Here is a 27,825-nt window from a genome sequence, read left to right as displayed (position 1 = left end):
GGACATATCCATCATCTGCTAGATCTCTGTGCCTTGGCTGTGCTGCTACTTCTGCTCCTCAAAATCAGCTGGGTTCCTCTCCCAGCCCAAAGGAGCCAATGACAGACATTCCACATGGTTGTAACTTGGGGGAGAAATCTGTTCAGTTTTAAGTGGTTGCATAAGAAAAGTCAAAAGGACTCATTTCTTCCTGCCAAAGTTGGGAGTACAGCAGTGAGGTTACTCCACTTCCTCTGAAAGGCAACAGCAGGGCTGGTTGGAGGAAGAGACCAAAAACCTACCCACCTTTGTGTAGGAAGGGGGACATCAACAGAGATGGTGCACCTTTAGACCCAATGTAATGGCATGGAAAACACCACAAATTTAATGCTTACACACAGCAGCATCGCTAGAGCTCAGTCCCTAAGCAGGCTGGATATTAAATTGATCAAAGTGATAATGAAAGTGGGAATTACTCCATCTCAGCTGACACAAGGCAGGTGACCTTATTAAAAAATATGCCAGTGTATTTAATGGGGTAGGGCAGTTTCTTGGGGAATTAATGATTAATGTGGCTATAACTTTGGAGATCTCATAGCTAATGCCCCTGGAAAAAGTCTCTCTTCCACTATAAGAAATGGCTGAAATTCTTGGGCTGAGGCAGTCTGAATGCAGGTGCATGGACTCAGCTGAGAGGTGTCCCATGCAGAGATTGGAAGCTGAGGGCTATGGAAAAGCAAGGGAGCAGGGCAAGCAAACCCAGCACATTTCTTCACACTCTTCCAACCTCCAATCACTTGCACTCCAGTGTCTTCCTGTGATGGATATGCTTGCTGTGTATTCAGGAACAGTCCTCTCTTATCAATATTCCCAGCTACTTCCTTCAGTGCACCTGTGAGTAGAGGGAGCTTGCTGAGATTTATAGAATCATTAAGGTTGGAAAGACCACTGAGCTCATCTAGTCCAACCACCAACCCTTCCCTGCAATGCCCACCATTCATGTCCCTCAGTGCTACATCTACCCTTTCCTTAAACACCTCCAGGGACGGTGACTTCCACACCTCCCTGGGCAGCCTGTGCCAGTGCCTCGCAACTCTTCATAAGAAGAAATTTTTCCTAATATCCAATCTGAACCTTGTCATCCCAAATCCAGCAAGAAAATTCTCTATCTCCAATGTGGTGTTAGACAGAAAGAATCCTTTATTCCTCATGATACGTACTGGGTGACTTGATAAACAAGCACACTCTCGGAGTTCAGGTTCCACATTTAAATGTAAACAGTTAAGACCTACATATGCAGTATATTGGCATTCATATTCATTCTTTTTCATTGGTATATGCTAATGTCCCTCTGGGCTTGCATGGTAGCATCCAGGGTGGTCGGACCCTCACTTACTTCATCCTCATTTTTGTCTACTATCAGCTTCACTGCTGAGGCTTTTGGCTGACATTTAGTTGTTTTTCCCCAGCTTGGCAAATTCCCACTCCTTGTTAGGCCACGAGTAACTTCCAAAACAGTATATGTGAAAATCCAAAGAAAATGTCCTTGCACCTGGTGAAACGCAGAGATAAGCAGTTTATTATGACTCCAGTGCTTCTTGTAAAGCAGAATTAGGCTGTTCACACACCAAGCAAAGTTGAAACAGAAAGTTTTAGAATTAGCTCATTGATTCTATTAACTCATTGATTCCTCTTGCTATATTAATATTGGTCTTTAAACTAACACACTGAACCCCACTGCTAAACAAATCGGCCTGTATCAACTTCCCCTGGCACAGCTTGAGGCCATTACCATTCATTCTGTTAGGAGTAAATATCTTTGCTGCTGCTTGCTGTAGGCTTGGGGAAAACAGGCCTTTTCACACATTCTTTGCAAATAAAAAGTAGTATAGGAAAAACTATCCCAAACATAAGCTAAGGGTTCACGCCAAGGAGCATTAGGAATGTGAGCAACAGGCAGGAAAAAGAAGATCCAAGAAATTGCCATTAAATAACTCATTACAGGACTGAAAACCCATGTTGGGGTTCCAGCTGCCAGGTGTGTGTGGTAAGTGGCAAACCCAACAAGAAAATCCTGGTCTGGGAAAGGAAGTTTTGCTGGAAGGGATCAGACACGAGGAGTCTGGCTGCAGAAGCTAAGAATCATCAAATCATAGAATGGTTGGGTTGGAAGGGATTTTTAAGAAGCTAAGGAATGTGATGTTGTGCAAAAGAGGAGGTTTCCAGAAGTCTTCTAACCTTCTGATAACCTCTAGTGACCCAATGCAGGGAGACCAGATTCTCTCAGCTTCAGAAATACCATCAGAGACTGCTTTGGACCTCATGGGGCCTGGCAATTGCAGTTGCTGCCCTTCCCATAAGAGGGCCATAAAATGATTGTGTAAGCTGCAGAACAAGAGACAAAATGAACACTAGCCTCCACCCAAAGCAAGGGCAAACAGAAAGGTGCTTGGGAATGAGAAGCATCTGGGAGCTGGTGGCTTTAGCTCAGTGCTGTTTTGGGTGTAAGACTGCAGACCTAGCAGAGAACTGGGAAAAAGGCATAGGAATGGATGTGATAAAGAGCCTGAAGTAGACTAGTTCTGAAGAGGGTGATACTGGTTAGTTGGTGTGGATGGCAAAGACAGTGGGGGGAAAAAAGGAAGACTGTCTTCAGGTCAGAAGCATTATGAAGCATAAGTTCGGGGCTTACAGTGTGAGATTACTCACAGACCACCAGCATAGTTTGCTTTACCCACACTCTTGGTTATATAAAGAGGAGGCCTGGTCATACAGTAAAGCTTCTGAAGTTAAAATGAAGCAAGGGAAGCTTATAAACCCAGGACAAGCCTTAGGAAAGTGATACTTAGGTGCAGTTTTCATTTCTGGGAAGAAAACAGCAGCTGTGCCATACAGGCCAACTTCCTCCACAGTTTGACAGCCAGCCTTTGTCAGTGGCCACAGAAACATTTGCCATTTGCGGGTGGCTCATTATGACTCACCAAGAAGCCGACAGGCTCTAGCAGCCATGGCTGTCTCCTGTGCAGAAATGGAGTGGAAATATCTGAACTACAGAGAAACCCCAGAAAGTCCCCAAAAATCCGCCCCTCAAAGCTTATCCTCTAGCTACAGAAAACTTGCAGCTTCTGAAACAGATACTCATAAGTATGGGCTTGTGCAGGAACTTTATCGAGTTTAAAGATCTTTTTCAAGGCTTAATAACAGGTCTGACTTGGTAAGAAAGACTCTCAAAGGGCAACAGATGCCTACCAGGAACCTCTGAAAGATAAGTCACTGGAGGAGTAAAAAGATGAAACGGGCATCAAACTGTTTTGTGTGAAAAGATATGAGAGGTGGAACACATGTCAAAAAGTCAACTGTCACAGATTTATAATATAAGTGATTTTCCTTCATATTTAGGGTGAATCACAAATCTATTGTACAAGCACTTTTTCCTTCCCGAGTGCTCCTGGACTATTTTGAGCTTACCAAAGTTGCAATGTAATGGTAACTAGAAGAGATGACATATTTCTAAATGATGACAGAGTTCTTTTGTTAGTGTTTTCTTACAGTTCCTGGGCAGGACAGGATCTCCAGGCCAGCTAAAGCCAAGCAAGGTGATACAGTAATAGAAACAATCAGAGGAAATAGAGAAGGAAAGGAGCTAGAAGATCACCAGGTCTGGACCAGTATGACCTGTAAAGCAGCTGAAAAAGCTATGCCCAACCTGCTCCTCAAAATCATCAAAAGAAAATTCCAGCCTCTTCAGACCATCTAATCTACAGTTACCTGTTTAGCACTACAAAGCTTCTCTAATGTCTGATCTTCACCTCTACTGATGCTATCTATGCTGATTAGTTTTTCTATCCACAGAGAATGCGGAGAATCATAAAATCATTTGAGTTGGAAGGGACCCTTAAAGGCCATCCAGTCCAACTCCCCTGCAATGAACAGCGACACCGACAGATACATCAGGTTGCTGAGAGCTCCAACCAGCCTCACCTTGAGTGTCTCCAGGGACGGGGCCTCTCTGGACAACCTGTGCCAGTGCCTCAGCACCCTTACGGTAAAAAACTTCTTACTTATATTCAGCTTAAATCTCCCCTCTTTTAGTTTGAAACCATCTCCCCTTGTCCTGTTGCAACAGACTCTTCCTTATAGCTCCACTTTAGATAATGAAAGACTGCTCTCAGGTCTCCCTGGAGCCTTCTCTTCTCCAGGCTGAACAGCCCAAGTTCTCTCAGCCTGTCAGAATCAGCTACTCCCTCTCATATTTGCATCAGGCTTTGCTCCAAATTTTTATATATACACAAATTTTATATATATATATACACACACAATGTTCAGACTTTCTAGTTTTTCTGATTTTTGTTTTTCCACTGGATAACTATATATTATTTCAGTCATTCCTGACAGATATTTTCCAGATCTTCACATGCTTTCTGCTTATTTTGCACCCAGCAACAAGTTGCAGAGCTAGAACTATGAGCAATGCAGGCAGCAGGCTGAGGGCGGCTGTGCTTTGCAGATCAGCTTGCTCACAGCCTGCAGGTGGAGTCGTGTTCCTCTCGTGACTGCTGGGGCACCTACAGCTGAGGACAGACTCCCAGTTAGTGCAGACAGCTGAGGCTTAACACTGTGCCTGGTGGAATTAATTTTCCTCCAGTAACCCAGGCCTGTGACTGGCTTTGGATCACATCCATAAGTGGTAGTGCTCAGTAGAAGACAAAATCTGAAAGCCCCAGTGGTCAGGCTTGATGCTTCCAAAGGTTCATATTTGTGAAGTTAGCAAATACCCAAATGTTTGTGAAATCCATTGTGAGCCATCTTTGTGCACTTCTCTAGTGTAAATAATAGCTGCATGAGTCCATTTGTGCTCTGCTGTTATGCACATCAATCTGCATTACGAAACAGCCTTATCTCCATGCCTTGTCACTACCAGTATCACCTATAAAATGCGGTTGTATTTAACAAAAGAACACCAATTTCTCCATCACAGTTAGCCTGTCCTCTATTGGAACATATTTAATTACAACTCTCTTTTCCTGCACAAGAGGATAGATGAACAATGAGGAGGATGCAGCGCTGCTGCTCCTGAGCAGCTGGTGAGGGGTGGTTTTTCACACAGGTAAGTACAGGTCCCCGCTGGAAATTAATTGGAAAAGGGAGCAGAAAAGCACTCTGCATTGGAGCAGTGGCGTGTTTAAGTTGAGAATTGTGCTCTGCTGGAGACCAGAGAGCCTTACACGCTTCTTTTTTGAAAAAGCCTGCTGCAAATTCAGGCCAAAAATGAAGTTCCCGCAACATCAGAGGCTCTGCGTTTGAAGCCTGGGAGCGCTGCAAGATGATATCAGATGCGACGGTGCGCTGTCTGGCCTTTGGTGTTTGTGCAGACAGATGTGCTCATGTGCTGCGTGTGATTAGATTACTTAGTTTTAGTGAACCATGTGAGCTGAGCTAGCATTTCCCTCGATGTGTCACTTCATCTCTCCTCCCACTTGCTGCAAGCACTGCTGCGATGTGACTGTCCGGTGCCAGCCTTGTGCCTGCCTGGGAGATCCTTTTCAGGTAGGTTTGTGCTTTCTTCTTTTTGAACAGCCACGTTATTGCTGGCTGGCACGCGTGGGAATGCCAGGGATTGCTCTAAACAGCAGAGAAGGGAGGGCAGAAGAGGGCAGATAGAAAGAAAACTCCAACTGTTCCTCTGCTGGACTCCACTTTCTTCTTTCCTATGTTACACTGTGGATACACACGTTCTAGCTCAGGCAGGGCATAGAAGGCACAGGAGAAAGAAGAACACTGCTAGGCAGAGCTGTTTCAAGAGCTTTGTGGAGACTGTGCACATTGCATGGCACTTAGGAGCAGCACAAGACCGAGGCAGTTTCATTCTGATGCAAGGAGCAAAGGATGGGGAGCATCTTTATGTGCAGAAGATGTGGTTAGCTGCACTTCTGAACCAAAAAAAAAGAGAAACAACCAGTGAGGAGAAATTGCTTGCTTGCAGTATCCTCTCTCAATTTTTAATAGTGGTGCTGCTTCAGTCTGCCAGCTTTGTGTATGAGGGATGTGAAAATGAATGTCACGATACAGATATTTCTGTCCTAACAACATAATAATGCCAGGTAACCCCAAACAGATGTAGAATATGTAATGTTTGTCACTACTAACCAGGGCCAAATAGGCATTTGCAATCATGATGTGCAAAGCCCATGCACCTTGCTTTTTAATTTGCTAGCAAATTAGCTGAAACCAATTACCTATATTGATTAAGCCAGAAGCAGTTTACTAAATACTAACTATATTCCTAGGATAAAAACCCTTGGTGACTGGAAAGGTCTGTTCCCATTCATCCCCAGGGAAGTCATTTCAATAGCTAATCTTACTGCTGAGTGTGTTTCCACTGTGTGAACTGTACTAAAATCTTCTCTAATGCTGCAATGAGAATTGCCACAATGAAGGTCCAGGGAACAATAAAAAGAAGCTGCACTGCAGAATCTAATTCAGCAGCAGATTTAGTTCTACCAGCACTCCTCCTACATAGCCTCTGTTGAAATGCATAGTATAGTTGATCTCTTCTGCCCAGAAACTCTGTTTTTGCATTCAAAATATGCCAAGGTCGAATACAACCCACGCCATGAGAAACCACAGATATCATGGGTTTTTCCATTGCAGTTGCTCATGTGGCTTGAATGCTCTACTTCTTCATTTCCTTCCTCTGGTGTGTATGAACGTGTGTGATTTCTGCCTATAACCCAAGGTATGGCTATTATTTCAGAGGAATCATCACAAGGTAGAACTAGTTAGAATCAAAAATGAAACAAACAAAGCAAAAATAAGACAAAACAAATACTTTTGATAGCTTGGATTTCCACAGCAATTATTTGCATGTATATTTTCAGATTTTTAAATAAGAACCATGCTGAAACATCAAGGCACCAAGTGGCATCAAGCATGGTACCAGAGCTGGTTAGTACCAGAGGATCGTGGTTAGTCTTCTTTGTTGAAAGGCAAAGAAAAGACTAGCCTTGCATTTCACTCCTATGACAAGCAGATTTCTCTCTTCTTTTCTCCATGTAGCTTATTTGTTTACTGTGGACCATAGTAGTAGCGTGAACTTAACAGCTAAGAGTAAACATTTCTATATTCTTAGTCACATACACACATACATTTATATGTATACATGCATATACATATATACGTAAATACACATAGTTCTTAAGTCTTCCTCTTTAGAAGCACCTGGGCTGAGTTTCAACAAAACCCAAATACTCTGGAGGATCTCAACCTTTGGTAATTTGGAAAAGCTGCCTGAGCTCTCTGCCGCAAACTGGGGCATCTCCAAAGAAATCCTGACTTCTGCAGGACAACTGACACCTTCTCCCAGTTTGTATTACTGAGGTGTTTGTCTATGTTTACTCCTATAACAAATTATTAGGAAGTAGCAGTGTTTTGAGGCATTCTGGGCAGTTCTGTGCACCCTGGGACAGCATTCACTAATCATGTGTGAATTTTCTTTCATGGTGATATTTGCTGTGTATTTCTTTGTTAGAGTTGGACAATGATGTCAGCTAAGTATTCACCTTTCTGAATCCTCCCTTAACAAGCTGTACTGTTGGGTTGTGATGGCATTTTCCAGTTGACTTCTTGGCAGTGTCTGGCAGTTCTCCATCATTGCCTAGGACTTTTGCACACCTCCATTCCAATCCCTTGGTTCCACCAGAGCCAAATGTTGGTGAAGAAGACTACACTGGAAGAAGCCCAGCATGACAATGGCTGCTCCTACTTATTCTTGTTGAGTCCTCAGTGAGATGCTGTTCTTGAAGAATCTGCTGCCTGTCTGGGCAAGCTTGACTTCCAGTTCTGTCCAGTGTTCTGCATTGGTGAACCTTTTGAGGGACATTCTGGGCACAAGTCCTCACAAAGTATCTTCTGTTCTCCTTTCATTACAGCTTATGACTGTACCTGATGGGGCTGAAGACGCTGCAGTCCTCAGTAGCTTTGAACTGAGTGTTTGGGATCAGGATGGGAGGAAACAGCCCCCAAGGGCACCAAGAATCTACCAGTGCCTGAGACAGCCTGTCTACGCAAGTTGAATGGTATTTCCACCTTTGCACATTGGATTGCCCAATGAAAGCATTTACTGGTTCAATCTCAGATAATCTGACATTGTCGCAGTGTTATTTGATGTTGGATCAAAATGACATGATGTTGGAAAAAGCTTAAATCCCCAAGATGTGCTGTTTTATGTCAGGAGATCCACATTAACAGACTCACAGTTGGAAGGGAGAGTTGCCAATCATTTCACCTCAGGCAGAGTCACGCCACAATCTCTGACTGCACGAGCATGGCAATGTGCCTGATGTATGCATGGCTCTCAGAAACAAGAATGTCTTGTTAGGAAAACAAAAGTTAGCTTAAATAGTTTCAATAGTAGGAAGCAAGCCTGGTTACTTGTAATGTAAGCCAGGAGCTCAACACAACTAATACACGACAGAAAAAATTTTGCAGGTTTCAAACTTACAAATGAAGAAAAATCTAGATTCAATATTGTTCTGATATAATGCTACACAGAGACAAAAAAGATTCTTAGGTTTTATGCAAACAAGTGTCGATAGCCTTACATGGTGGCATGGTTGCTGCACAAGCCTTTCATAATTCTTAAGCAGCAATGATTGATGAAACTTGGATAGGACAGAAAAAAGTTCCTATAAATGAAAAAGAAATCAGTTATAGAAGAGGTAAATCTGAGGGTTTTTTTTTCTGTTATATTGCACACATAGGTGTTTCATGGCTGGCTAATTCTTTAAAGGAGAAGAAAGAGGGAACAATTAAGAGAAAGCCACAAATTGTATTCAGAGATAACAAAGTACGTGGTTATGGATGTTTTTTGCCAAGTCAATAATTATGTGATACATCTGTTTAATTTTTAGGGTGCTGTGGAGGAACTTCTGTCAACAACATGTTCTCTACTTATGGTGCTTCCACATCAGTGATGACTACAGATCTATATTAAAATCAAGACATCAGCTGGATACTGTGCGCTGACCTGATGCATGCATTCTCCAGCAGGAACCAAGAACAGACAGTGAAATTAACTGTTTGGGGTATCTGATCTGACCTTCTTGTAGGGTTTTACATGTGACTTCCTTTTCAAGCAGCAATGACTGTACTCAGATATTGCTTCTTTGTTGTCCTAATTCTCAGTGTTTCCCTTCCATTTGTTTTCTATGCCATTAATATACATGCACAAAAATCTCTCAGGAGGCTCAAGTTCTCAGCGACTTCAACTTTAGTAGAAGACTGTAAAGCACTTACTGAAGATAAAGTGTCCTTTCTGAAGGAAAATGCTTTAAAAACATCCTTTGGAAAATTCAATTGCACTGAGTACATCACACAAAATCACTACATCACCCGGGTGCTGTCAGCCGAGGAGGCGGCCTTCCCCCTGGCATACATCATCACCATGCACAAGGAGTTTGAGACCTTCGAGCGGCTCTTCAGGGCAGTCTACATGCCCCAAAATGTCTACTGCATCCACGTGGATAGCAAGGCTCCGGCTGCCCTGCAGCAAGCGGTGCGGCGCCTGGTGGGCTGCTTCCCCAACGCCTTCCTCGCCTCCCGCACGGAGCGGGTGGTCTACGGCGGTGTGTCCCGCCTGCGGGCCGACCTGCACTGCATGAAGGACCTGCTGGCCTCGGCCGTGCCCTGGCACTACCTGCTCAACGTCTGCGGGCAGGACTTCCCCTTGAAGACCAACTGGGAGATCATCCAGCATCTGAAAGCCTACAGGGGGAAGAACATCACTCCCGGAGTGCTGCCACCAGCTCATGTAACTGCACGCACCAAGTATGTGCACCGGGAGCAATTATATTCTTTCTTTTCCTTCACGCTGCCAACTTTTGTACACAAGGCTCCTCCACCTCATAACCTGACCCTGTACTTTGGTTCTGCGTACATTGCGGTCACCCGGCCCTTTGTAGAGTTTGTGCTGCAGGACCCGCGTGCCATCGACTTGCTGGCGTGGTCTGAGGACACCTACAGCCCTGATGAGCACTTCTGGGTGACGCTCAACAGGATCCCAGGTGAGTACACCTTTTATTTAGTTTCCCGAGGATACAAGCCTACAGTAATGGGTGCACTTACAACACACACACGTACTTCAGAGTGACTTTAATTATGTATATATCACTGAATAGAATCATAGAATCATCCTTCCAGTTGCCGGGAACAGTACTGAGAGGAACAGGCAGACCCAGCTGATCCACACATAGCTCTGAGGCTGGTATCATTGGCACAATTTTGCGTTTCTCTACCATGAGATGATCTACACAGTATCAGGGCTGCTGGCACCTGATGGGATGCACCTTTCTTAGAGGGGGAAAAGGATTTCTGCATTTTTTTATTTTGGGGAATTAATGGGGCTGATTGATAGAGCTTTGAACTAGATTTGAAGGGGGAAAGGGATAAAATCAGACTTGCCTGTGATAAGCTATGGGATGGCATGCCAAAATTTGAGGGACTGCATGCCAGTGAGATCCTTCAGTCTGCTCCTGAAGTGCTGGGTACAAGGAAGAAAATTTGAAATGTTTCTACACCAGTGCACACAGCATGAGGAACAAACAAGAGTAGCCAAAGCCTTGTTTCAGTCCCAGAGCAACAATATCATTGGCATAAGCAAAACCTGGTGGGCAGTGCCCTGTAACTGGTATGTCATGATGGACAACACTGAGCCCTTCAGCAGGGACAGGCAGGGCAGGTGATGATGGGAGTGACTGTGTGTGAGGGAGGGGCTGGGCTTTACTGAGCTTGTAGCTGGCAATTGCATGGTTGGGAGCCTCTGAGCAAATAAACTGGATATCGCTTTTCCCCTGCTATAGGTCACCCAGCCAGGATGATGACACTGATGAACTATTCATTAAGGAACTAAGATACAGCTCTAGAACAACCACCCTTAACCTTATGGGTGACTTCAACTTCCCAGGTGCAATTGGGAATTCCACACTGCTAATGCATAAAGGTCCAAGAGATTCCTAAAACGTCTTAATGATAGCATCTTCATATGCTGTTTCTTTACTAAAGGTGAGCTCTAAATGTTCACTGCCCCCAGAAGAGAAAATTTCCTCTGCTCCTTCACTTTTCTTCAGCATTACATGAGAAAACATATACACAAAACACATGAATTGAAAGATCTGTCACTCTTGAAATAAAAGTGCCTGATATGAAAGCCTTTACTTCTAGATCTTTGCTTGAAACAGGCAGACTAACATCTGACCTGGAATGCCCAAGGCTGGGACATCCCTAGGTCAGGTACATCCCTCCACAGAGTTGGTGAATGGTCATATGTAATAAGAGAAGTTGGGGAGTTTGCAGGGAAAATGCCAGGCCAGAATCGTTTTTATTCCTCATTTCTGCAAGAAGCTTACAGCTGTGAGTACGCGTCCCAGAGAGAGGAAAGAAAAAAAGAAAGGCTCCCTATGTCAGTTTTGCTCATATGTCAATGATTGGGATGTAATGAAAAGGATGGATAGTTTTATTAGCAAGTAGTGTCTTAAATCACTCTCAGATGTCAAAAGTACATCTGCACCATCCTGATGGCAATATTTCAGTTGGGAGCTGAATAGCAGACAGAAAAATAAGGACAGTTGGCATACAGTTTACCTCAGGTAATGGCAGGCATGTGGCAGGTAATGCAATTAGCCAAGCTAAGGACACATCCAAGGCAGATGGGAGTTCTCTTTGTGCAAGCAAACAGTCATAAAAATTTTTAAAAACAAGTTAATGTGGTTAATGTGGTTGATTAATGTGTTAGCATTGCTACCCAGCATTTTCTGGTATTATTCTTGTCTTATACCCACAACCAAAAGATGTGAACAAGATGTTCTTTGAGAGCCACCAGCTCTCACATGGCTCTGGAATTACTGCTGCAGATAATCTGAAGTTTCAACAAATAGGCCTACTTTGTTGTTGCGGTTTGTTTGTTGTTGTTTCCATTCCTCTCCCCATATATAATTTATCCCACACCATGCTTCTCACTACAGCAACTTACTCACTCAAAACTATTTTGGTAACTCTCAATTCCTCTGTTGTTTCTAGAGAGACTCTTGCAATGACCTTCTTAGCAGTGCATGCATCATACTAACATGCCATTGTGGTTGAGTTTTGCCTCCCAGAATTGCTTCTTTTCTTTTCTTTCCGTTAATGCCCACCCTTCAAAAGATAGATGTAGACAGAAAGGCAGAAGCTTTTTGTATTATTCCAGTCAGTGACGCTAGTTGAATAAGTGATGCTCTCTAGAAGGAAGTATTTTGTATCTATGTCTGCAGCATTACTCATATAACTAACACTTGTCCTTTTGTTTGCATTTTCCATTCTTTTAATGAGGTTTCCTGTTTGAGCAAACACTTCTTGTAGAAATAAGGTATAAAAAAAGAGATTTTCCTGTAACTGTTATTGAGTCTTATGCCCACAAAGCTGTTGCAATCTCATAATCAAAACCTTTGTCTCTTGCAAGATCTACTTAAGGAAGATGTTGCAATGCAATGGCAGCAAATACACCTGCCTTACAGCAGAATTTCCAGAAAAATTATTCTTGTCCTGTACCCTCCATTCAGGTGTTACAGTTTATCACAAAATACAGGATTAAAATATGGTTAAGTCTAGATGCAGTATTTAGCTGTTAATTTAAGTGTTGCTTTAAACTGGTGCAAATTTTCTCCTCCTGAGGCCAAACTGCTTTACAACCAATCTTTTGCTTTGCTCTAAAATACTACATAGTGATGACAGGGTAAGGAAGGGCATGACTTCAAGAAGGCTTTCTGAAAAGCCACAGCAAATAAATGGACTTGCACTCCTTCGCCTGATTCCCCAGTATCTTTGTATCTATTGCACACTGGTGTAACAGGGTTTAATAGGCTGCTCCTTGGAAAGCAGAAGCAGATTACGGAACTGTAAAGAAGTGTTTTCATCTAAACGCAAACTCATCGGACCACAGTGAAAGTTGTGTTGCGTGTGTTAACAGACAAACCCTGCAGCCAGCTGCCTGCCTGGGCAGTGGCACTGGAAGACACTAGAGCCATGGGTGCTGGAAAAGAGGGCATGTCCTGAGCAGCACGCAGCGCCTTAATTCAGACCGCTGCCTCGAATGAAGCGGGTTTCAATATGCTTCTGCTCCCTTGAGTTTAATTTCCTTCCCAACGAGTTGTGAGGTCTGCTTTAAAGCCTAACAACCTTGAGTTTATTTTAAATCCCACCCTCGCCTACCAAATTTACTGTTCTAGAACCTAGATGGCACTACCAGGGCAGATCCCCTCCGGGGTCAATGAGCTGTTAACGGGCATTACCGGCCCAGCCCCTCGGGCTCAGCGCCTGCCGCCCCGCAGCAGTTCCACCCCGCAGGCCCCGGCCCTGCGCTCCCCGTGTCAGGGCCGTGCTGTGTCAGGGCCGTGCTGTGTCAGGGCCGTGCTGTGTCATGGCCGGGCCGTGCCGAGCAGCCATGCGGAGACGTCGGCTAGCGGTGATTCTGGCCGTGGCTGTGGCACTGCTGGGTGCCGCCACGCTGCTGAGGCGCCGTGAAGGGAGCGGGGCAGGGGCTGGTGGCTCTGCTGAGGGCACGGCACTGGAGCGAGCGTGTGGCACGCTGCTGGCCGGGCAGGCTCCCACGCTGCAGGATGGGGGGCTGCGACCCGCAGCCAGGGACTCCTCCTGCAGCGAGTACGTGTCCCACAGCCGCTACATCACCCGGGTGCTGTCAGCCGAGGAGGCAGCCTTCCCCCTGGCATACATCATCACCATGCACAAGGAGTTTGAGACCTTCGAGCGGCTCTTCAGGGCAGTCTACATGCCCCAAAATGTCTACTGCATCCACGTGGATAGCAAGGCTCCGGCTGCCCTGCAGCAAGCGGTGCGGCGCCTGGTGGGCTGCTTCCCCAACGCCTTCCTCGCCTCCCGCACGGAGCGGGTGGTCTACGGCGGTGTGTCCCGCCTGCGGGCCGACCTGCACTGCATGAAGGACCTGCTGGCCTCGGCCGTGCCCTGGCACTACCTGCTCAACGTCTGCGGGCAGGACTTCCCCTTGAAGACCAACTGGGAGATCATCCAGCATCTGAAAGCCTACAGGGGGAAGAACATCACTCCCGGAGTGCTGCCACCAGCACACATCACCACACGCACCCGCTTCATGCACCTGGAGCAGGGTGGGAGCAATGTTTCAGGGCTGGTCACCCCCCAGGTGCACAAGGCTCCTCCACCTCATAACCTGACGCTGTACTTTGGTTCTGCGTACATTGCGGTCACCCGGCCCTTTGTAGAGTTTGTGCTGCAGGACCCGCGTGCCATCGACTTGCTGGCGTGGTCTGAGGACACCTACAGCCCTGATGAGCACTTCTGGGTGACGCTCAACAGGATCCCAGGTAGGCTGTGGGATCCTGTCTAGGCATCCAGAACCCTGGGGTGGTTTCGGTACTAATCTCACTAAAATAGACCGATGGCACTAACTTTCCATTGCAGAGTGCCAGCTGATTGTGGTGGTCACCACAGCTCTCTTCACCATGGAGGTACTTCTCAGTGATGTTCACACAAATCAGGTTGTCGTCACTCCCGCAGTTTTATATAGAAGATCACCCTGATGGGTGGCAGCCTATGTTAGCAACAGTAGTGACAAACCACGCATGATATACTGAGCAATCCTGAATTTATCTTCCTGGAGATTTCTCCACTTGGCAACGCTGTCTTTTGGTGGGAATGGCACCTATAAATAGGCAGGTGGTGAGTCCAGTGAAGTAACAGCTTTTCTGCTCAGCAGCAGTAGCCCTGTCCTGCAAAGGCACAGGCCTGAAATAGGCTTAGATTATAGCAAGCTTCAGTGATGTTTGAGCTGTCTGTATTAAGGTCTTCCTGGTGTCCTTGAAGAGTTGAAATGGACAGTCCCTGCCTTGAGGGATGGCTCTGTTTTGCCGTATTTGCTCTTTAGTCCCATGTGTATTTGCAAGTAATATCTTTGTGCTGCAAATGCCACTGTAGGGATTTGTGAATTTTCAGATCCAACTTACAGTACAGGGACTGCACACCTTTTCTCACGGAAGAGAGGGTGTGCATATCTTGCTCCAAGCCTAGAGTGTTTCCCAATCATAAACATGCAAATCTTGTTCCATGCCTAAAGTGTTTCCCAACATAAATATCTGGCCTCAAAGTCAAGCAGAAGTTACTATCATTTTCAAAATGTTTTACAGAATCACCAAAGGTGATTCTGTGCACTGTTTCACTGTTTTGAGTGGATTTATGAAGTGTGTCTTAGTCGACCTGATGTGCTGGGTGAGGGTACAGAAGGATTTTCTGTAACCAGCCTACAAAGCACAAGAGAAAAGCTTGGATTAGTTGATGGTGTGGAGCTATAAGCTCATCTCCTTCCGTAAAGAGAGCTGCAAATGAGGAAGCACAGATTGCTATTGAAGGCTATTGCTGACTGCCAGCTTGACTTTAATTGACACATTGGTTAGATCCTGGAATTACAGGTAGAGTACCTGGAATTTCAGAGTAAATCAGGTAGCCTTTTATCTTGTGTCATTTCCATCTGAATATGAGTTTATGTGTGAAAGCAAAAGCAGTGGCTCATTTTGTGTAAGATATAGATGTCTTTCTTGATAATAGCTGGTAGTGGTGCAAGAAGGAAAGGGAATGGACTCCTTCTTTGAGCCAGTGCAACTCTCATTGGGATCTGAATGGCAAAAAGGAAAAAAAAAAGAGAAAAGGGGAATCTTAGCTGAGAAGCATATTTTGTTGTGTTCTGTGGTTGTGGTCAATGTTCAAAACCAGGGCATGTTTTTCCTGCCTCCAAACCTGTGTCTGTGTGCTCAGCACAGTGCTGTGAGATGTTGCTCAGGGGGGAGGAGGGGGCTTTGCTTCCCAAATGGTGTTTTGCAACCACCAGAACTGCATAGGTGGGTTGTGAATTCAGCCACAACTGACTGGAAAAACGGGTCAGGTCCCCAGCACTTTTACTTTCATTTCTTCCCTTGGTGCATACTTGAAATTCACTTATTTTGCTGCAGGTATTTTCAGATTCCTGTCACATACATGGGTGATCCAAGCCGTGTGAGGTGAGAGCTGAATAAAAGTAGAGTGAGGAGCTCACACCTGAGTTTATATTAATGCTCACCACCAACATAACTCTTCAGACAAACTGTTTTATCAAAAGGCCCCGAGAACAACTTCTGAATATGAAATCAATTGGTAAAGATTTGACAAAGATATAAAGGAAAATGTGGTAAACCCATTTTTTTTTTTTAAGTGCTGAGCTACATTATTCTTTACTCTTTAATTAACTTACAAAAATGCCTAGTTTACTTAATTTGAGAGCTGGTGAATAATGTGAAGTCAGTAATTTTGTATTCCTAGAAGGCAGTGCCTCCCATTGTTTTTGTGGATGTCCCGAGGTTGTTCCTGTTTTGTCAGTCATCTTTCTTCTTTCCCACAGCGTCAGCATTTTCCAAGGTTTATCATCACACCACGCTTACTGCCAGCTCTTGTGAACAGGTTTCTAATTTGGAATGACAACGCATGTCCCAGACCGTTTGAAGAGTGTACCCCCTGCTATCACTGCCTCTTTTTGTCTTTTATAAAGTGTTGTCTCTACATGAATGCTTTCTGCAAAAGAATAACATCTTCTGAAATGTCCCCTGGACAAAATCTCACTTTGGCATGTTATTTTGTTTTATTTGATAATAGCCCAGTATGCAGAGGAGGAGAAACAAGATGGTGATGTTCTGGTTACTGCTGGCAGGTATCTCTGCTTATGAAAAACTGCTGCAGTGCTTCTGCTGTTGGATCAAGTGATCTTTCTGCATTTGATAAAGAAGTCACGATAGTATTTGAAAGCACCTATCCTTAGGTATGAGGAACATCCCTAGCTTATGAGGAACACGCTATCCTTAAAAACCCAAACTAGAGAAAGAAAAAGGAAATAAAAACCAAAAACTGATGCTTTTCTCCCATCATATATCTCTCAAAAATGGAACAACAACAAGAGCAAATAAACCCTTGACATTACACAGTGCCCTTGGGTTCACTTTTGCCCTTCACTGTGCTCTCTTCAAGCTCACAGGCAAAACAGTTGTTAGACTGCAGTAACTGTGAAGATATTGTGCTTGTTGCCATTGGGGAGGGAAACAAAAGAACCAGAAACTTCCTGTACTTTCATCTTTCCTTTTCATAGAACACTGAATTATCACTGGCGTGATCAGTATTTCAGTTACCATTTCAGTACTGATCATGGCTTCTTATTTGTTCTCCCATTCTATTTGAGATTGTGCTTTACAGAGCTGCTAGCAGATCACCTCTGTTAGGACTGCAGCTCATGAGCAAAATGAATCATCTAGATTAATACACAATTTAAATGACACTATGAAAATCAGAAAGAGGGCTAATTGCTATTAAAGAAAGAGGTCAGAAGTGGGGATTAAAATGTCTGTTTTATTTTTCTTAAAACTGTATTTGATGGACACAGGTCCTATAATTCCAAATCAAGGCATTTTGTTCAAGCTTTAAAAGGCTTGCTGTAAATTGAGGAAAATTGCTGTGTTTTCAGTATACAGTCAGTATAAATGATGGCTAACAATCCAAAAATCATATAGATAGTTCCGTAAAAAAGCTTCATGTGCCATTCCGATAATTGCTTCCTTAAAAAGGAAAACAGGAGGGCATAGGAATAAAAGCCTTTGAATATCCCTATTAAAAAACTGGAAGAAAAGCACTAGAAACAGTTCAGCTGTTAAAGTAGTAACTGTTGCTTTAGTTACCGTTAGATTAATTGCAGTTAATTAATAACCAGAGATTATTAGTCTGTATGAATGATAATAATATTGCTGCTACTCAAGAGGCTGCCAAAGGATGGAGCTGTAGATTGCAGCTGCCTCACGGTGCAATGGGGAGCAGCCAGGGTGATGTAAATTCTCTCCTCCCTGGCCAGTGCTACCAGTCAGTGCTGTTACTTCTACTGCACTTATTACAGCTTTTGACTTGCAAGTACTCCTACGCTAAATTCTTTGCATTTGAGCAAGTTACTCTTTTCCTCTTGTAGCAGAAATGCTAAGTCACAGCTTGAACCAGTGATTGAGCACCTGGTAGGAAGGCAGAGCCAACCCAGGGAAGCTCATGTGCCAAGCAGTGCACCTGAGTGACTGGAAGGAGTGGAGCCAGGATCCATCCCTTCCCAGCCTCATTTAAGGGTTGACAGTGTAGGCAAGGGTATCTTTCTGGAGATTCCTGCCTACCTGAGACCTTCTGAAGGTAAGTTGTTTATTTCCTTTATTTCTGTGGCTGCTGCATTGCACAAACTCTCCCTTACTGCAGCCTGGGACCTTGCTGTCATTGCTTCACTTTCCATTGTGTTACATGCCTGTTTTCAGCCTCATTAGAAGAATGCAAAAGCAGCATCTGTGTTTTTGTACCTGCTGATGTACTTCTGGCTCCCCAGATGTTGCCTCTTCTGCCATTTGATAACTCAGGTGCAATTATGATTATACGTAATCATAATGGTAATTACTTGCTAGGCAGGAAAGAATAAAATATGTTGTGCTTTTTTTGTAACCAGGCAAATAAATTATAGGCAAGTGTTTGTGTTACAGTGAGAAGTTGGTGCTTTTCCAACTTTTCTTAGTGAAGTGTTTTGTGCATTGGACATCTTCCGTTACTGACCTGAATATAACACTGCAGTGTAGATCAGGTGCAGAGGTTTTGCTAGCTGGAACTATCCAACCATCTCTTGTGTTCAAAGGCCAGTGCTTCATTCTATGGCAGCAATCTCTTTGTCATAGCCTGCAGGTGAAGGTACTGCATTTTATCCCAGTTCCATGGAGAAAAGTCCTATAAAACCAAACATACAGATGTTCAAAAGAGTGACAGTGTTATTTTCTGTTACCTAATTGCAGGTGTGCCTGGGTCCATGCCTAATGCATCGTGGGAAGGTGACCTGAAAGCAGTGAAGTGGATTGATATGGAAGACATCCATGGAGGTTGTCACGGTAATGCGTATATTCTTCCTCAGTTCTTCTTGTTCATCTAGTGAAAAACTTGATTTCTGCGTGTAGCCCTACATAATGCAAATCAGAAAGCAGCAGTTGATCAGAGATAAGACGTTGAAAGGATCTTCCTTTGTCCTTAGGTAGTGAGTAACAGTAGCCACATAAAATAAGCAGTTAGAAACCTGGAACAGTTACTTCTTCATCAGGAACATTTATAGAATACATCCTCCTCAGAAAGGAGGATCTGCAGCAATGCTTAATGATTACAAGAGTTAGCTGACTGTTTTCTCCTAAGTGTGGGGGAATCATCTTGTGGGTGATGGGGAATAGTCCGAGTATAATTGTAACTCACAGTATGGGGACACAGAACCGCTGATGCAGGCACTTATGCCTGCTGGAGCCACACTGGGTAGGGAACCTCAGGAACTGCAAGCTGACAATGTTTAAATATTGAGATTTTCCTGTTTCGTATTGCTTCGTGACATAACAGTAGTGAGTTTTAATTTCTATGGTACACTCAATTTTTTGGTCACTGATTTGTATTTTGTATGATGCTACTACTTCTGACATGTAAAAGTGAGAGGAAAATAAAATACATATTTCATAAACTTTTAATTCATTGTTTGTGTTGAGGAGAAAAAAAAATGGATAATTTCAGTCAGCTTTAATTGCAGCAGTTTCACATTATTGTGACTACACCAAAATAAGTGACATTGCACCAGTATCAACCCACGTTATTTAGTGGAGAATCTTGCATGAGTAAAAGGATCAGTTCCTCTTCACTGACAGAAGGAAGTTTCCCTCTTTGCTGTGTCTCAGCCTTGTCTTAGAGTCTCAAGTAGTAAAATTTCTTTTCTGGCCTATCTCTTTACTCTGGAATTATGCTTATTATTTACTCATAAGTAATTTTCTTCATGTCATTCTCTTGTTCATACTTACACTGTGTGCCTAGTAAGCCTTTTAGGACGTGGTGTAGATTTAGAGTGGCTTTGCAGATAAAACTTATCCAAAGAAAGTTTGGGATCCTTAAGCATGCCTGTAGAAAGAAAACCAGGTTCTGACATTTCTTTTTTAATTTCTTTTTAATTTGGCAGGTCATTATGTCAGAGGCATTTGTGTATATGGAACAGGTGACCTCGAGTGGCTTTTTAACTCCACCTGTATGTTTGCAAATAAGTTTGAACTCAGAACGTACCCGCTGACTGTGGAGTGCCTGGAGCTGAGACATCGAAAGAGGACCTTGGCACAGAGTGAAGTTCAGGTGGAACCAAACTGGTATTTCTAGCTAGTGCAAACCCAGGATACATCAACAAAAATGACCAGAATTACACCAGAAATCTAATTTCTGCTTTGCTGGAAGCACATGTTCATCCAACAGGTTCCTTTAGGATGTGCAATAGATGCACCTCAGGTCAGCTTGTCTCACTTTGTCTGCAAATCTATCTTTTCACTTCACATTTGGAGACCAAAATGTGGGAGATCCAAAAAGAAGCAAGAGAGCACAGCTCTTTGCAGCTGCCCTTTTTGCACTTTTGCTGTTTTAATGGCCTGTTGTCCAGCCCTAACTTTTTTTCTTGCTACATTGACATTGCTGCCTGTTTCTGTAAAAATGTATATAGAATCAGGCATCCTTGGGGCTTCTCATTACCTCGAAGACAAGCAGTGTGCATTGGTAAGCAGAAAGATAACAAGTCACAGTGAGCAAGACCTTGAAAAGAGAACACAATTGGTGGCCATACATGCAGCTGCTGTTTAGTGAAAGATACAGAAACTTAGTGCACCACTGGGAATGGGAGAAAGGTGCTGCACTGCTGAGGTCTCATCTGTTCTTTAAACATCTGTTGGTTCAAGGTTTGTAGGAGAATACAGCACCTTTTGCTATGCGAATGGTTGTAGATAAAAAGATCTGATAGGCTTTCAGGCACAAGAGCTCTTTATGAAAAATAAAGGCTTGCTTATTTGTTTCACTTGGCTAACTAATTGAGCTGGAAACTGACTGACACAGATTTTGGCCTGCCAGCGTCCTCAGATCATCATATGTAAGGACACGAAGGGAGGGGGAAGGCAGTGGAAAGAGACGTCAGGACTGAAAGATCTGTAGTTGAGCTTTGGCAGTAAGCCTGTAACTTTGTGTCACGTTTTGATACGGACTGAGCCTCCTTCCCAAGTTTACTTACGCGTACTTCACATTGAGCTTCACAGCCTTATTTTTGTTTCCCGATCGCAGCCACCAGAGGGAGGCAGTCAAATAGCTGAGCCGATACTCCTTCCTAAGCCTACCTAACCCTTCAGCATGCGGTCTCAGCAGAGCAGGAACGTCACACAGCAAAATTAGCACTCGGGAATATCTTAGCACGGCCAGCAGAAAGTAATACTTACAGGTATCAGTCATTGCGTCCTAAAAAACCGACGCACAATTGAATGGTTCTTCCTGCAGTGATGTCAGGCTGCGTTTCTGGGGTTATTCCAGCACGTTGAATGACTCAGCCAGCAGCACTGGTCTTGAACAGCGTCTACTCCCAGCTTCGTTAAACCACTGCTAACTTCGGTGTCCTTTTCCTGACTCGCCGCCGTTTACAGCGTGTTTTTTTTTTTTTTTTTAAAAAACGAATGTTACGCTTGTCTGCAAATAAACCCTTTCGTTGTCATTGTGCGACTGCTTTCTGGGCACGGCCGGTGGCGGCGGCGTTGAGCTTCCCGTCCGAGGCCGGAACTCCGCGAGGCGCCGCTCCGCCCCGCCGCACGCCGGGAAGCGCCGCGCCAAGGTCAGAACGGGCCGCCGGCCAACCGCCCCCAGGCTGCAGCGGGCGGCGGAGGGGCACCGCACATGGAGTACGACTGGGTCGGCTTCGGGTACGCGGCGCTGGTGGCCTCCGGGGGCATCATCGGCTACGCCAGGGCAGGTAGGGCTGCTGTTAGCGCTGAGGGGTCGGAGAGCGGGGTTCTGCCCTTTAAAAGGGCTGCCTGCCTGCCTGCGTGGGGACGGGGGGCTGCGAAACGTCTTACCAATTGAAAAATAAATACGGGTTGTGATTTATGTTGCTTGCTTTCTTAAAGGCAGCGTCCCGTCCCTCGCTGCCGGCCTTCTGTTCGGTGGCCTGGCAGGGCTGGGTGCCTACCAGCAGTCCAGCGAGCCGAAGAACGTGTGGCTTTCTCTTGGTAAGTGCTTGGCAGCCGAGTGTTAACGCTGATGGATGGGGCACCTCCGCTACCAGGGCTGGCTGAGGGAAATGGGCTTGTTCAGCCTGGAGAAAAGAAGGCTGCGGGGTGACCTCATTGCAGCCTTCAGTACCTAAAGGGAGCCTACAAACAGGAGGGGAATCAACTCTTGGAAAGGGTAGATAACTGCAGGATGAGGGGAAATGGTTTGAAGTTGAGGGAGGGAAGGTTTAGGTTGGATGTCAGGGGGAAATTCTTTACTATGAGAGTGGTGAGGTGCTGGAACAGCTGCCCAGAGAGGTTGTGGATGCCCCATCCCTGGAGGTGTTCAGGGCCAGATTGGATGGGGCCCTGGGCAGCCTGGTCTGGTATTAAATGAGGAGGTTGGTGGCCCTGCATGTGGCAGGGGGGTTGGAGATTCATGGTCCTTGAGGTCCCTTCCAACCCTGGCCATTCTGTGATTCTGTTCCAGCTAGCTTGTGTCCCTTTATTTATACAAGTGCTGTGAGCAGTGGCAGGGCTGCCTGCCCATAGCTGGGAAGCATTTGTGCCAGAGTTCCAGCTCCTTGCTGTCTCTGGGAGCCATGCTGGGTGACAGCTATGTATCCCCAATGCCAGGTGAGGTATTGTGTTAAATTAATTCAGGTGCAGGGGACTTGTGTGGAAAAACAGCTGCGAAGGAGCATTTCAAGCTTAAAAATGTTCTAATGTATGCTGTGGGAGGAAGTCTGAAATCTACAAAAGAAAGGAGGGAAAGAATTGTTTTCTGTTGCTTGTCCCACCTCTGTTGCTTACAATAGATGAGACAAGAAGCTGTGGGCTTAGCTTGCAGCAAACCTTTTGAGGGAAGCAAAAAAGATGAAACGATAGTGGAAGGTGTTGGGAAGCACTGGAAGAGATCAGGTGAAGCTAAAGGAATTTCCATTGCTGCAGGGCTTCAGTAACTGGTCAGGCCAGTGCCTGTGAGGAGTTGGTCACATCTTCCCGTGCTAGGTTGAGCTTTTACAGCACTGTAACCACATCAAAGTGTTATTAGCATTTAGATATTACAGGTACTTAAGGTTGTTTACAAACAACAGCTCTTGGTCATGCAATGTGTTGATGGGCTTAATGGGATCCCTGGCAAACACTGCAGAGTATCAAACTTTGTGGTGAGTAGAAAATGAGGTGCAACACGCAGCTCAATGTGAAGCAGAGCTTCTGTTTGTGCACTCTCTTCCATTGTGGTGTGTAGTAAGAATGACCATGCATCTCCTGCACTAGTTTTTAGACAGTATAGTGAGAGAAAGATAAGTTGTTTCTGTACTTCTTGATTTTTGGACACAGACATAGTGGGCCTCTTGAAGGCAGCATGGTGTCCTGGCCTACTGTAATTCCTTATTCATCTGTTCTATTTTATAAGGTAGTGACAGGATGAGGGGAAATAGTTTTAAACTGGAAGAGGGTAGACTTAGACTAGATATCAGAATTTTTTTTTTTTCCTGTGAGGGTGGTGAGACACTAGAACAGGTTGTCCAGAAAGGTTGTGAATGCTCCTTCCCTGGAAGCATTCAAGGCTAGGCTGGATGAGAGGTTGAGCAACCTCGTCTAGTGGGAGGTGTCCCTGCCTATAGCAGGGGATTGAAACTGGATGTTCTTAGAGCTCCCTTCCAACCCATACCATTCTGTGATCATTCCATGATTCTATTTCTCTGCAACCTCCTGTGATTTGCAGTTGTGGCTCCAGCTGAGCTTTAGATTGCTCAAACTACATCAAATGGGAAATGTAATAATATTTGACTTCCATGCAGTGATCTTTATCACCACCCTAGCTTTCTGGCAGTTTTTAGGCTATCTGTATTCAAGGAAATAATCCTCCTTCTTGTGTAAATAAATGGAAATTGAGGGAGTGTCAGTGATTTGCACAGAGGAGTGGAGGTTATGGGTGATTAGGCAGTGTTAGTAGCTGGTTAGATCTACTCATTTGTAATGGACAGTGAAGCAGGCTTACCAAAGCTGCCATAAAGCTTACAGCTGCTCTGCTGCTTAAAAATATTTGCTTTTGAGGGGAGGAGAGACACATAGGCCTGTTGGCATTGATAAGTGTGTAACAAGGTCATAGTGCTGCACTGGGACTTCAGACCCACTTCCCTGAAACCGTCCTGACTGGGCTTCTCTTCTATCAGTGGCATCTGGAACCTTGTCTGCTGTCATGGGGATGAGATATTACAACTCCAGAAAAGCAATGCCTGGGCTCATTGCTGGTGCCAGGTACTCACGTCTTCTGTTCTTGTCTGTGTTTTGAATAAGCATTTTATTTAACTCATATGTTGATTATATTGTGTTCAAGAAATGTTTAGATGTTGTACTGAGGGACATGGGTTAGGGGAAATATGGGTGGTAGGTGGACAGTTGGACAGGATCATCTTGGAGGTCTTTTCCAACCTTGATGATTCTGTGATAAGGTTTTTTTAAGTGTTACATGGTAAGTTGTGTGGAAAATGAAATCTTGTGTTGTAGTCTATCTGAATGAATCATGATGGTTTTTTTCTGTGGTGTTCTTTGAGAATTTTCCCCTATCCCTCTCTTCTGTTTGTTCTTTTTTTCTTCCTTTCTTTTAACAAATATTCTATTCAACAGTTTACTGATGGTTGGAAGACTCGTATTGAAGATGATGGAAAAGCCACTTGAGCCATAAGTGAACATCACACCACTTGAAGAAGCCTGAAAATGCCACTGCCTGAATGCACTATATAAAAAAATGTAACAGACATTGCTGTCTGTGCACTGTTTTTTCATATCCTTATGCGTATGGGTTATGTCTTTAAATGAGAGAAATTGAGAACCCTTCCTAAGTGGTATTTGTCTCAACAGCTGCACTGTGAAGTAGGAAAATGAGATAGGATTAGTTCAGCTTCTTGTCCTGCAGTTTATGCAAAGGTCTCTATTCCCTTGTGTGCAGACAGTTGCAGGAATGAACCTTAAATATACATCTGGACTTGTCCTTATAAAACCCATTAGAACCCTGAAACAAGGGACACGAGTTGGACTAGATAAGCTTGGAGGTCTTTTTCCAACATAGGTGATTCTAAATTGCCAACCTATCATTAGTATTTCCTATAACATACCAGCTTTTTGTCACCTTTCCCTCCCACTTCCCAGCCAGCTTATCTGGTCATCATGTTTGTCAGTCAGGGACTTTGTTCTGCTAGCACTGTGTTAGAACCTTGGCCTAAACAATCATGAAGCAGGGGGTTAAGTTTCTAATGTAATGCAATGAAAGTAAACCTGTTACTTGAAATTATTTATAAGGAAAAGTACCCAATTAAATGTAATTAATCTGACTTTTACAGACTCTTCTTTGTAAGAGAAATCAAAAATATATTTTGTTAGGTAATGCTGAATTGCAGTCGTAGCACTTGTATTAAAATGTTACTTTAAATAAACCAGCCAACATAATATTATTACAGACTTGCCTTCTACACAACTATTTTTTTTTCTTTAATCATTCATTTGGACTGATACATTTAGTGCCTCTTCTGTAGGAAGTCTGGATTTATATCCGTGAACATGAATTGCCTTAGCCCTGTTCCATTCCGTGGGCACAGGGACTTAGAAATATTACATGAACTGGGGAGAGGAGAGCCAGAAAAAGCAGCAGCATCTTATATATAAAGACAAGTATTACATTAAAATCGATTTTTTATTTTTCTGAGAGAAATGTTCTATTTCAGATTTGAAAGACTCTGTGAAAGTTTATTTAAAGACTAAAGGACTCATGCTTCCCTGAGAAGTGCTCTGTTGCCTGAACTCATTCTAAATATAGACTTAGGATGCAGAAATAATCCTGGGAGTTACACATGGATGGTAATGTATCCCTTTTCTGGTCTGGTTTACCTTGTGTCTGTTTTTGCACAGGACCTGAGCTTCGATTTCTTCCACCTTTGTTTTGGTGGCTGATACTGTGAGAGACTAAAGCAGGGGGGTTGATCTGTTGGAATAGTAAGGCTCTGGAGCCTCATTTGCTCAGAGTTCTCTAAACATCTGGCCAGTACCCCAGCAGGAATGTGATAGCTTGTGGTTTGTTTCCTTTTTACTTTCCCTTTCTTTTTTCCTTCCCTTCTTGTTAAATAACTTTAGTCTCTGGACATGGATGGGGAAAAGCACCTGGCATGGAGCAGCTGGTTTCCTCACAGGAGAAAGCGATCTGGGAGTCAACAGCTTCAGCAGATGGTTTCTTTGTAAGTCAGCCTTGTAAGTGTCTTATTCCAGGCTCTTGACCTAGCACTGGTGATCAGGTTGTCTGAATGTGTTTGCTATAGCATGAGAAGGCTAGTAAGCTACGTATTAGCATTTAAGACACGTTTCTTTGAACTACTGTATGGGTTGTATGTATATTCATATGGCTTTTGAGCCGTTTGTCTTCAGTGGAAGGAAGATGCAAATATACATGCCTCTGTCACAGTAAATCCAGGACGGTGGAATCCAGCAGTTTTCTAATTGTATGATACTGGTCTCAAGTTAGACAACTTGAGCATGCTGCAGTTGTACTTCAGTAAAGGCAGTGGAAAGCAGGGATTTAGACAGGTAAGCTTTTTAACTTGTTCACCAAAGCGTTATGCCTTAGTGCCTTTTCATGAGGTTTGGAAAATAGAAGCTTGAATTGAGAATAGCTGCTAGAACTCTTTCTTACTTTTCGCATCAGCAGAAACAGCAGTCCTCAAACAAAGGGAGGAGAGAAAAGCTAAAGAGTTGTGTGCTTTTCATCCACTTGGAACTTCATAAGCATTAGGTGGCATTTCTGCACTGACAGTGTGCATCAGTGAATCAGAGGTACAGGGACTGTACAGCACCTACTAGTGCCTTACTGCTGTTTTGTCTTGTTGCTTGGGAAAAGAATTTCTTAACTCTGGTCATGCTTTGATCATGGACAGGTCAAGGCTGTTACAGTTATGTCAAAATAGTTTCTATGTTCACTAGCATGTTGTAAGGACAGCGTGTTTCTTCTATCTCTGTTTAGTACTGCCTGTTCCTTTTTCTGCTCTAGGTGACTTTGTGAGCTATGGATGCATTATTAGCTAATTGCTTGATCAGTGTGATCTTACCTAAGTTATTGGCACCTTCTACCAGGGATGAGTGATTAATTTCTTGTGGATTTTTTAATAAAACCAGTGTATTTATGAACCAGAACTGTTCCAGAAAGTGTGAGGGTGGTCTTCATTGCCATAGCGAGTTACAGATATATTCTACAGCTACAATAAGATATGTTTAAATAGCACATGAATATCTGTTGTTGTAGTAATGGAATGACAAGTATCTGAGACAAAACCAATAGTAATTAAATCTTCTAGTGTGTTACTAACCTGATATCCAGTTCTCTATAAATCACTTCCAGTATTAAAGTAACATTTTTTTGGTGTTTTTTTTTTATGCTACTGCTTCAGTTTAAATTAACTTCCCGTAGGTTATGTAGGCCAAGTATTACAGCACATTAGGTCAAAACAGGAACTGAAAACTTTATATGCAGTTAAAAAAGTAATCATCAGTTTCACATCTTTAAATAACATACTCGTTTTGTATTATTTTAAAATGGCAGGTTTAATATTGCTACCAAAACATCTCTTCTAAACACAGCTGTGTACAGAAGTAGCCTAGATCAACATTAAAAAAATATATTTATTGTACATTGGAAGGTCCTTTGCAAGATATTACT

At 43.8% G+C, this 27,825-nt stretch overlaps 3 protein-coding genes and 1 long non-coding RNA gene across 10 annotated transcripts in view; 3 read left to right on the top strand and 1 right to left on the bottom strand.

Moving 5' to 3' along the window:
- The window catches only part of LOC149918399 (uncharacterized), a 28,425-nt gene extending 6,764 nt beyond the window's left edge, over positions 1-21,661 (bottom strand). For all 3 annotated transcript variants that reach the window (XR_016464994.1, XR_016464995.1, XR_016464996.1), the window contains exons 1-2: positions 21,354-21,661; positions 18,649-18,816 (exon numbers count right to left, since the gene is read on the bottom strand). This is a non-coding gene — a long non-coding RNA (uncharacterized LOC149918399). The remainder of the gene's footprint in view (positions 1-18,648; positions 18,817-21,353) is intronic.
- On the top strand, positions 3,969-12,062 carry LOC116226450 (N-acetyllactosaminide beta-1,6-N-acetylglucosaminyl-transferase-like). 3 transcript variants are annotated; one of them, XM_090136951.1, is made up of 4 exons: positions 3,969-4,024; positions 7,908-8,054; positions 8,889-10,040; positions 10,836-12,062. In XM_090136951.1, exons 3-4 carry the CDS (start codon positions 9,119-9,121, stop codon positions 10,883-10,885), a joined length of 972 nt encoding a protein of 323 aa, XP_089993077.1. In that variant the 5' UTR covers positions 3,969-4,024; positions 7,908-8,054; positions 8,889-9,118; the 3' UTR covers positions 10,886-12,062. The 3 variants fall into 3 exon arrangements, with proteins under 3 accessions (XP_089993077.1, XP_031445213.2, XP_089993078.1); XM_031589353.2 differs by lacking the exon at positions 3,969-4,024 and adding an exon at positions 5,347-5,526; XM_090136952.1 differs by lacking the exons at positions 3,969-4,024; positions 7,908-8,054 and adding an exon at positions 5,347-5,526.
- LOC116226449 (N-acetyllactosaminide beta-1,6-N-acetylglucosaminyl-transferase-like) lies at positions 12,064-20,503 on the top strand. Of its 3 annotated transcripts, none has more exons than XR_016464993.1 (3): positions 12,064-14,366; positions 16,681-18,974; positions 20,069-20,122. XR_016464993.1 is itself a non-coding variant. In XM_031589352.2 (3 exons), exons 1-3 carry the CDS (start codon positions 13,427-13,429, stop codon positions 20,257-20,259), a joined length of 1,224 nt encoding a protein of 407 aa, XP_031445212.2. In that variant the 5' UTR covers positions 12,064-13,426; the 3' UTR covers positions 20,260-20,503. The 3 variants fall into 3 exon arrangements, 2 of the variants coding, with proteins under 2 accessions (XP_031445212.2, XP_089993076.1); XM_031589352.2 differs by having other exon boundaries at positions 18,882-18,974; positions 20,069-20,503; XM_090136950.1 differs by lacking the exons at positions 16,681-18,974; positions 20,069-20,122 and adding an exon at positions 16,430-16,674.
- A 20-nt stretch (positions 21,662-21,681) lies between the features above and the next one.
- Positions 21,682-24,883, top strand: LOC116226451 (transmembrane protein 14C-like). Its single transcript, XM_031589355.2, has 4 exons — positions 21,682-21,877; positions 22,032-22,133; positions 24,299-24,383; positions 24,753-24,883. The coding sequence occupies exons 1-4, from the start codon at positions 21,802-21,804 to the stop codon at positions 24,808-24,810; spliced, it is 321 nt and encodes a 106-aa protein (XP_031445215.1). The 5' UTR covers positions 21,682-21,801; the 3' UTR covers positions 24,811-24,883.
- The last annotated feature ends 2,942 nt before the right edge of the window (positions 24,884-27,825 follow it).

The sequence above is a fragment of the Phasianus colchicus genome, chromosome 3 (assembly GCF_987193195.1).
Source record: "Phasianus colchicus chromosome 3, bPhaCol1.hap1.1, whole genome shotgun sequence".
NCBI lineage: Eukaryota > Metazoa > Chordata > Aves > Galliformes > Phasianidae > Phasianus > Phasianus colchicus.
Note: the sequence above shows the minus strand (reverse complement) of the source record. Positions and strands in the feature narration are given on the sequence as shown.

Coding starts and splice junctions, on each gene's coding strand:
- LOC116226450 (XM_090136951.1), top strand. CDS start 9,119: ATGACTGTACTCAGATATTGCTTCTTTGTTGTCCTAATTCTCAGTGTT. Junction 10,041..10,835: donor GACGCTCAACAGGATCCCAG/GTGAGTACACCT, acceptor CCCCTGCTATAG/GTCACCCAGCCAGGATGATG.
- LOC116226449 (XM_031589352.2), top strand. CDS start 13,427: ATGGCCGGGCCGTGCCGAGCAGCCATGCGGAGACGTCGGCTAGCGGTG. Junction 14,367..18,881: donor GACGCTCAACAGGATCCCAG/GTAGGCTGTGGG, acceptor ACCTAATTGCAG/GTGTGCCTGGGTCCATGCCT. Junction 18,975..20,068: donor CATCCATGGAGGTTGTCACG/GTAATGCGTATA, acceptor TTAATTTGGCAG/GTCATTATGTCAGAGGCATT.
- LOC116226451 (XM_031589355.2), top strand. CDS start 21,802: ATGGAGTACGACTGGGTCGGCTTCGGGTACGCGGCGCTGGTGGCCTCC. Junction 22,134..24,298: donor GAACGTGTGGCTTTCTCTTG/GTAAGTGCTTGG, acceptor CTCTTCTATCAG/TGGCATCTGGAACCTTGTCT. Junction 24,384..24,752: donor GGGCTCATTGCTGGTGCCAG/GTACTCACGTCT, acceptor TCTATTCAACAG/TTTACTGATGGTTGGAAGAC.